The sequence below is a fragment of the Salmo salar genome, chromosome ssa13, assembly GCF_905237065.1.
Source record: "Salmo salar chromosome ssa13, Ssal_v3.1, whole genome shotgun sequence".
Classification (NCBI taxonomy): Eukaryota; Metazoa; Chordata; class Actinopteri; order Salmoniformes; family Salmonidae; genus Salmo; species Salmo salar.
In genome coordinates this window covers 50,488,500-50,498,025 of record NC_059454.1, presented here as the reverse complement: position 1 = coordinate 50,498,025, position 9,526 = coordinate 50,488,500, and the positions used below count along the sequence as shown (strand labels likewise).

The 9,526-nt window shown below is 43.2% G+C and overlaps 1 protein-coding gene across 2 annotated transcripts in view; it reads left to right on the top strand.

The window, feature by feature from the left end:
* The window catches only part of LOC106567379 (phosphatase and actin regulator 3), a 57,233-nt gene that overhangs the window by 28,037 nt on the left and 19,670 nt on the right, over positions 1–9,526 (top strand). The window contains exons 2-6 of one of the 2 annotated variants that reach the window (XM_014136551.2): positions 1,397–1,561; positions 4,659–4,823; positions 5,646–5,855; positions 7,144–7,363; positions 8,094–8,263. In XM_014136551.2, coding sequence (XP_013992026.2) covers positions 1,397–1,561; positions 4,659–4,823; positions 5,646–5,855; positions 7,144–7,363; positions 8,094–8,263 — 930 coding nt within the window. Of the gene's footprint in view, positions 1–1,396; positions 1,562–4,658; positions 4,824–5,645; positions 5,856–7,143; positions 7,364–8,021; positions 8,264–9,526 lie in introns of both variants that reach the window. The other variant, XM_014136550.2, reaches the window with a different exon arrangement.

The following is a 9,526-nucleotide window of genomic DNA, read 5'->3' as shown; positions in this document are numbered from 1 at the left end:
ATGGAAATTTTACATACTTTTTTAATATATCCCCATCCGGTGAAGAAAAAAAATTCTGAGCTTTCTCCAAATTCAATGTTATCTGTTACTCAATTTTTTAAACATGTTTCCCTCTATGGAAAATGTAGAAATACTTGATATACATTATGAATTACTGTGCTCTGATTGGCTGCTGGAGATTCTCCTTCCGTATAGCAACAGCCTAGAATCCCCCCCTCAACTCTCCTCTCCTCCCTCCCACCTAGCCCCCCCCTCCCCTTTTCTACTCACTGACCTCCTCCATGCTGCTTACCCCCTTCCCTGCATGCAGTTGGGCTGCTCTGCCTCCAAGGAGGCTCCTCTCCACCGACTGACTGCAGCATCTGGATGTTGTCGCCATGGCAACAGCAATGCCCCCCCTCCTCCTTTCTACCTCCCCCCTTCTCTAATCTCGCTGTGCTGGCCGCCGCGCGTCTTTAGGCTTGACCTGGATTCCGTTGTGTGCTGGTTGACAGTTAGTCAGCCAGACGTGCGTGCCGGTCAACTGACTCGTTTCTCCATTATTTGGGGTCAAACTCCAGAGCCCGCTTCTCCCCCACATCCCATCCCATTTAGAGAGAGAGAGAGAGAGAGAGAGAGAGAGAGAGAGAGAGAGAGAGAGAGAGAGAGAGAGAGAGAGAGAGGCATGTTGCACACGGCATCGGGGCTCTGTCCACCCTCCCTCTTTGTACTCCAACAACACTCAGTTCCTCAGTGAAGTGAGGTTTTCCAGTCATTTTCCCCCTGTTTTGTTGAAAGCCTCTGTAGCCTGTACTGACTACAGAAACCAAAATGTCTGCCTCCTGCCTGTTCCTGTTGTAGTGGGTTTAGTCACACTAATGTTTACCGCTTGGATTCTTTCTGGTCTATTTGTTGTACATTTCCTATGTATGTACCCTGTTTGTTTGTGATTGAATGTGAACACAACGCATCAGTAAGACTATGTGTACATCAGTGCAGCTGTTGTGTTGGCCTGTGGCCTTGTGACTCATGCAGTAATTCAATGAAACTTGGTTCTCTTCTGATGTTGAGGAGGTGTTGATGTCAAATCAATCACCCCGGACGGTTTTCTGTACATACTCTGGTTATGCCTTCATGAGAACTTGTTTGGGTTGATGCACCTGTTTTGCTCTTGGCTGTGGCTTCTATATCCAGTGCTCCATCTTTAGTAGCTGTGGAGTCTTGCTGTAGAGTTTCTCTTCTCTAGTGTTAAAGGGGAGAGCTATAGGGAAACCATATGTTAATCAAAATCAATTTATTTAAAATAGGTTAATTTGCATAATGAATAGGGTGAACATTGACACATGACATGATTTGCATAATTGACTGCTAACTAATATCCATCCTCCCTGTTTGCTACACACCTTTCTGATTGCAGTGGAGGTGATGGACCATCAGAGGGTGCTGCATACTGGCTGCCTGGTGTCGGGGGTCCACATCCCGCCCATCCGCCGCAACAGCAAGCTGGCCAGCCTGGGGCGCATCTTCAAACCCTGGAAGTGGAGGAAAAAGAAAAACGAGAAGCTGAAGCAGAGCTCCACAGGTGTGAGAGAGAGAGAGTGTGTGAGTGAGTGAGTGAGTGAGTGAGTGAGTGAGTGAGTGAGTGAGTGAGTGAGTGAGTGAGTGAGTGAGTGAGTGAGAGAGAGAGCGAGAAAGAGAGACCCATATGGAAACTACACAAACATGCACACATGCAGGAGTAGTAGATTATGAGTAAAAGGACTTGAGTAATGCCCCAAATCTTTAAAATGGCTTCCTCTATCTCAACTTACCATGACCCCAAATAGGACTCCATTTCTGTCAGATCAGGGGTCATGAAAGAAAGGACACAAAAAAGGAAGCCACTTCAGAATAGGGTCGTTCCATTTGAAATTAATCACTTTTTGACCGCACCCATATTGCATACCCCACCATACCATGAGACATCTTCATCAATTAAAAATATTAACGGTTTGATATAATTTAAAAGCTTACAATCAGGTTAGTCAAACTATTTTCTCATGTATTTTTTAACCTTAACATGAATTTTCTTAGCGCGTAAACTCTGATGTTTTCGCATATGCTGTAGCTTAGACCCTAATTTTCATCATCTGAGGTGTTTGTGTTGTGCACGTCATCGGTTAAGACAGCTGCATACCGTTGAATACAGGGTGCGTGTCATTTCAATCACTTCAGGCCACTACAATTTAGCTGGTACACCATTGACATTTAAAACTACCACGAAGATGTCCGCTGGTCTATCCACCGAATGTCAACTTAAATGCAAATGTATTGTCTATTATCTATATTTCTATGATTTCAATAGGTTTCCTATGGAAGATCGACAGTATAATTTAAAACAAATTATATTCCCATTCAAATCAACATTCTCTGATTCTCTATTCAAGAGTGTGCTAAGTCTCAACCGATTGCAGGCACAACACAAACACCTCAGGTGATGTAAATTAGGGTCTAAGCTACAACATATGCACAAACAAAAATGGGTGGGTGTATAACACAAATGTCGAGCAACCAAAAGGCTGTGAGTTTGAATCTCATCACGTATAACTTTAGTATTTTAGCTACCCCTTCCCTAACCTTAACCCTTTAAGCTAACCCTTCCACTAACTTTAACCCTAACCCCTAGCCTAGCTAGCTAACGTTAGCCACCGAGCTAGAATTCGTAACAAATCATGCATTTTGCAAATTCGTAACACAGAGTACGTTTTGCTAATTCGTAACATATAATACAAATTGTAATTCATCACATACGAAATGGGGTGTGGCCTTCCAGAAATGAATACATACAGTATTTTTTTATTTAACTAGGCAAGTCAGTTAAGAACAAATTCTTATTTACAATGACAGATATTTTTACCTTGTCAGCTCGGGGATTTGATCCAGCAACCTTTCGGTTACTGGCCCAATGCTCTAACCACTAGGCTACCTATCATATCATCCCAACTGGAGTGTAAATTGTTTTCCCCCTCATCAATCTACACACAATACCCCATAATGACCAAGCGAAAACAGCTTTATAGAAATTTTTGCAAATTTATAAAAACTGAAATATTATATTTACATAAGTATTGAGACCCTTTACTCAGTACTTTGTTGAAGGACCTTTGGCAGCGATTACAGCATTGAGTCTTCATGGGTATGATGCTACAAGCTTGGCACACCTGTATTTGGGGAGTTTCTCCTATTGTTCTCTGCAGATCCTCTCAAGCTCTGTCAGGTTGGATGGGGAGCATTGCTGCACAGCTATTTTCAGGTCTTTCCAGAGATGTTCAATCGGGTTCAAGTCTGGGCTGTGGCTGGGCCTCTCAAGGACATTCAGAGACTTGTCCCGAAGCCACTCCTGCATTGTCTTGGCTGTGTGATTAGGGTCGTTGTCCTGTTGGAAGGTGAACCTTTACCCCAGTCTGAGGTCCTGAGCGCTCTGGAGCAGGTTTTCATCAAGGTTCTCTCTGTACTTTGCTCCATTCATCTTTGCCTCAATCCTGACTAGTCTCCCAGTCCCTGCCTCTGAAAACATCCCCACAGCATGATGCTCCCACCACCATGCTTCACCATAGGGATGGTGCCAGGTTTCCTCCAGACATGACGTTTGGTATTCAGGCCAAAGAGTTCAATCTTGGTTTCATTAGAGCAGATCATTTTGTTTCTCCTGGTCTGAGACTCCTTAAGATGACTTTTGGCAAACTCCAAGCGGGCTGTCATGTGCCTTTTACTGAGGAGTGGCTTCCGTCTGGCCACTCTACCATAAAGGCCTGATAGGTGGAGTGCTGCAGAGATGGTTGTCCTTCTGGAAGTTTCTCCCATCTCCACAGAGGAACTCTGGAGCTGTCAGAGTGACTATCAGGTTCTTGGTGACCTCCCTGACCAAGGCCCTTCTCCCCTGATTGTTCAGTTTGGCCAGGCGGTCCAGCTCTAGGAAGAGTCTTGGTGGTTCCAAGCTTCTTCCATTTAAGAATTATGGAGGCCACTATGTTCTTGGGGACATTAAATGCTGCAGCAATGTTTTGGAACCCTTCCCCAGATCTGTGCCTCGATACAATCCTGTCTCGGAGCTCTACGGACAATTCCTTCAACCTCATGGCTTGGTTTTTGCTTTGATGTGCACTGTCAACAGGTGTGTGCCTTTCCAAATCATGTCCAACCAATTGAATTTACCACAGGTGGACTCCAATCAAGTTGTAGAAACATCTCAAGGATGGCCAATGGAAACAGGATGCACCAGAGCTCAATTTCGAGTCTCATAGCAAAGGGTCTGAATATTTATGTAAATAAGGTATTTCTGTTTTTTATTTTGTAATACATTTGCAAACATTTCTAAAAAAAGGTTTTTGTTTTGTCATTAATGGGTATTGTGTGCGATTGCTGAGTTTTGATTTTATTTTTATTCCCTTTTTGAGTAAGGCTGTAACTTAACAACATGTGGAAAAAGTCAAGGGGTCTGAATACTTTCAGAAGGCACTGTATGTATGGAACGTTTGTTCAAATCTAAAGGGGTGCAATCAAAAAGTGATTAAAATCAAAGGACTGACCCAATATGGAGATAATGTAATGTAGTCATGCTATGGAGACCATGAGTGAGAAATAGAAGGTAAAACTTGTAGAATACTGCAGACTAAGCCCTGTACGTTGTCTCCCTGCAGATGTGGCATTGTCCAGTGGGTGCATCTCTCCTGAGCCCGGCTCCCCCTTGCAGGGCTCCTCAGACGGGACAGGCATGTTGGGGAGTTTTGGGGGGTCGCTCAGCGCCACACTCACGGTCAGCAGTGTGGAGTACCTGGGCCCAGAGGAGGAACTCCCCCCGCCAGGTAGGACAGCCCAACAACCCTACAAAGAAAACTAAGACCCAATCCCAAATCCTATGGTTTATTATGCACTTATGGGGATCTGAGAGAATTTGATTGGTATATATGATGAAACTTCCACCTCCTAGCCTGTCATAGGGCAAAGTGGAGCTACGGTCCTCAGTATTTGGACAGCGAATATTTTTATTTTTATTTTGGCTATATACTCCAGCATTCTGGATTCGAAATCAAATTATGAATATGAGCTAAAAGTACTGAATTTCACCTTTTCTACTTTGTCCTCCTTTAGAAGAAGATTAATTATTTGATACAGGACAGGATAGCCGAGAAGTCTACCATCAACCGTATTGCTTTCGCCAGTGACACATTTCAGAGTAAACTTACAAACTTACAGAGGGCCATGGAATTCGACTGAATCCTTCGTGTGTATCTTTGATAATAGTTTATAGGCATGTCAAAGGGACTATATAGACTTTCAAAATATATCTTCTAATCACAATTTTATTTTTTCTTTATAATTGTGAACAATTATTTATAAAATTTTGACAGTATTTACCATAGGAAAAACTCAAGATACATGATCTATGATATGGCGAGATCACCATTTTATTATTCATGTTCTTATACTGTACAAATTATTCAAAGTAGGTTATGTTTAGCCACATGATACTCACAAGAGCCACTAGGGGGCAACGGACAAAATGTAAAAACAACCAGAATGGTACTTATAATAGCATTGTTCATTCACTGACAACAACTATCTCACTGTGAATGGTGGCACCTGATTATACTTTGATTTAACTTAATTAAACAAATGTCTTTCAGCGGCTGAGCCTCCAGAGGATTGTGAGCCAGAGGAGGAGAGCAGTCAGAAAACAGAAGAGGAGGAAGAAGAGGAGGCGCAGCCTAGTGCCGATGCCTCCGATGAGGTCCAGGAGGGCATAGAGGAGACGGAGGAGAGACTAGAAGAGGAAATACCTCGGGGAACCACGCCACCTCCAGTAGCGGCCAAACCGCAGCTGAGCAGTGGCGAGGGTGAGTAGGCTAGTGTAGTGTACCAGGGTAGGGGTCAATTCGAATCAAACTCATTCCGATTCCAATTTTTCCTAATTGAAAAGCATTGAGAAAAATTGGAATTGATTGAAATGGAATTAACCCGGTTGGAGTATATTAATAGGAAGGGACCATCATGCCAAAACACATAGGCCTGCGAATACATACACATGTACTGCACTGCACTCTCAGACAAGGGTAGTGTGAACCCCACATGTACAAGCACACAAACACCCAAAAACATGTGACGGAGACCATCCATGTACGGCCGACCAGGATTCGATCTCACATCAACAATGACACAAAACAACAAAAGCTAGCATGCTTCCTTCCTACCATTACCTTACCAATAGTTTTGTTTGGCTGAGGGTAACACTACTTTGTCACGGCATGATGGGTAGTACTAGCACACACAGCTAACTAGCTGACATCTGCTACATATACTGTACACAACCCACCAAAGGATCACACATCTCTGCATGAAGAGGATGGCAATGTGGACCACCCATACCACTAGAGTAAGAGTTTTTAAAATTCACATTGAGCATGCGATTATTGTGGATAGTCAGATTAATATAATAGTTCGATTAAAATGTTTACATGCTTTGCAAAAAGGCCGATTTCCCTAATAATCCTGTTTACATGGATACATCTGAAATCAGGCTACCTGATGGCACTCTGATAAATGCAAAACATCGGCAATCAAAATAAACGTTCTACAACATCGAGCATGTTATTTTTGGGAAGCATATTTGATTCTGAAAACTACTTCTAAGACGCATACATTCAGTTGTTCCGAACTCGGCTTGCTCGGCTGGTGCTAGCACATGCACAGATCAAATAAATTGCTGGAACGCCGATTAAGGTGTTTACATATCCTAATAATTTGAAAGATTGCTCAGAAAACCAGGTGTTTTAATCGGCATATGCTTACTTCGTTTTTTGACTTTACACCGATTAAGATAAGCCAAGTAAGGTGTTTACATGACTATTGCATAATCTGCCTACTTCCATAAACAGTGTAATATGGAATTATTCCTGTACATGTAAACGTACCCATTGTGGACCACTCAAATCGTTTTGAGACACTGTGCTGTCATAGGTAAACAAAGTACAGATTTTCAATTGGAGTCATCTGTAATACATTACATCATCTAAACATCATTGGTATCAGTTATTACATTGTACATAAGGTCATCTATACACATGTATGCATAAAAAAATACAAAGTACAGTAGATACCTGACATTTGTCTTTATTTGCCCCTCAGACCCATCCACTGTGTCTTCACACTTGGCCAATTCTTTCCTGCCTAAGGAGCCTCCCAGGGCTCCCGAGAGCCTGGCCCCCATGGTGTCCCTGCGAGGGCCCCTCTCCAACCCCTCAGGGTCTCCTCACCTCACCAATATTATGCACCCTCCAATGCCCCCTAGCTGTATCATGGAAGAACTACAACGAGCCTTTGCCTCAAAGGCGAATCGGCAAGAAAGGTGAGGAGCACAACCCATTCACTGCAAACAGCCATATAATCTCCCCATCATGTGACCGGGAGTTCATGTTGTCTCTAATGTTTGGTAAAACTTAAAGCCTGTGGGTAGAATTCTTTATAACTTGTTATAAGCATATATGAGCCTTTTATAATGTCTTAAAATAAAGTTTATTATAATATGTTAGGTCTCTGTATCAACAGTTCCACTGACTCAAAATGGCTGGTATTTAGTCAGGCTCATTATGAGATGATGATAAGACATTATAAACACGGTCACACGTGTGACTAGACATTCTCATGTCTTACAATGCATTATAACTGGATCATAATGCATTATACCTACTGGTGTTGAGTAAAGTGTTATTTAATGTTCAACCCCACATATAACCTCAACATCATTTCTTTCAGTGATGTTACAGCCAATTAGCTTACTACCGCCATGTTGCATTTTCACTATCCCATAATTGAAGAACCCAGTGTTCACTCCTATGGTATCTTCACCACATGCTCACCCATCCATGTTAACTCCTACCTGTTACCTTTGAAATTGACCCAATACTACCTCCCGTACTAACCTGCACTGCCTTACTCACCCATCCATTAACCCCCTCCTGTCCTGTTAACCCCCATGCTCCCTCCTCCCTCCCGTGTCCCCTCAGTGTGCATGGGCCTTCTGAGCCGTGCTCGCCCCCTTGGCGGCGCTCTGACGGGCGGATCTCTCGTTCCTCCAGCTCGGAGAATCAGTCGGTGGCGGGTGGTGGCGTTGTCGATTGGCTCCACCAAGCAGAGAGGAAGATGGAGGCGGAGGAGAACAAGGAGAACGTGCGGCTGGACCAGTGCTTCTCCGACAGCTCGGGCCTCCCCCATGATCAGGACGACTGGAACGACTCTGTCATCTCCGGTGTGTCCTTTCTTAAAGGAAAGATTGCATACAATGATATCCACCAAATGAACAACATAGATTAATGACATCCCTCTTGTTAAACTAATTCCCAAGCAATATACAGTTGAAGTCGGAAGTTTACATACATCTTAGCCGAATACATTTAAACTCAGTTTATCACAATTCCTGACATTTAATCCTAGTAAAAATTCCCAGTCTTAGGTCAGTTAGGATCACCACTTTATTTTAAGAATGTGAAATGTCAGAATAATAGTAGAGAGCGATTTATTTCAGCTTATATTTCTTTCATCACATTCCCAGTGGGTCAGAAGTTTACATACACTCAATTAGTATTTGGTAGCATTACATTTAAATTGTTTAACTTGGGTCAAATGTTTTGGGTAGCCTTCCACAAGCTTCCCACAATAAGTTGGGTGAATTTTGGCCCATTCCTCCTGACAGAGCTGGTATAACTGAGTCAGGTTTGTAGGCCTCCTTGCTCGCACACGCTTTTTCAGTTCTGCCCACAGATTTTCTATAGGATTGAGGTCAGGGCTTTGTGATGGCCACTCCAATAGCTTGACTTTGTTGTCCTTAAGCCATTTTGCCACAACTTTGGAAGTATGGTTGGGGTCATTGTCCATTTGAAAGACCCATTTGCGACCAAGCTTTAACTTCCTGACTGATGTCTTGAGATGTTGCTTCAATATATCCACAATTGTCCTACCTCATGATGCCATCTATTTTGTGAAGTGCACCAGTCCCTCCTGCAGCAAAGCACCCCCACAACATGATGCTGTCACCCCCATGCTTCACGGTTGGGATGGTGTTCTTCGGCTTGCAAGCTTCCCCCTTTTTCCTCAAAACATAATGATGGTCATTATGGCCAAACAGTTCTATTTTTTGTTTCATCAGACCAGAGGACATTTCTCCAAAAAGTACGATCTTTGTCCCCATGTGCAGTTGCAAACCGTAGTCTGGCTTTTTCATAGCTGTTTTGGAGCAGTGGCTTCTTCCTTGCTGAGCGGCCTTTCAGGTTATGTTGACATAGGACTCATTTTACTGTGGATATAGATACTTTTGTACCTGTTTCCTCCAGCATCTTCCTTTGCTGTTGTTCTGGGATTGATTTGCACTTTTCGCACGAAAGTACGTTCATCTCTAGGAGACAGAACACGTCTCCTTCCAGAGCGGTATGACGGCTGCGTGGTCCCATGGTGTTTATACTTGCGTACTATTGTTTGTACAGATGAACGTGGTACCTTCAGGTGTTTGGAAATT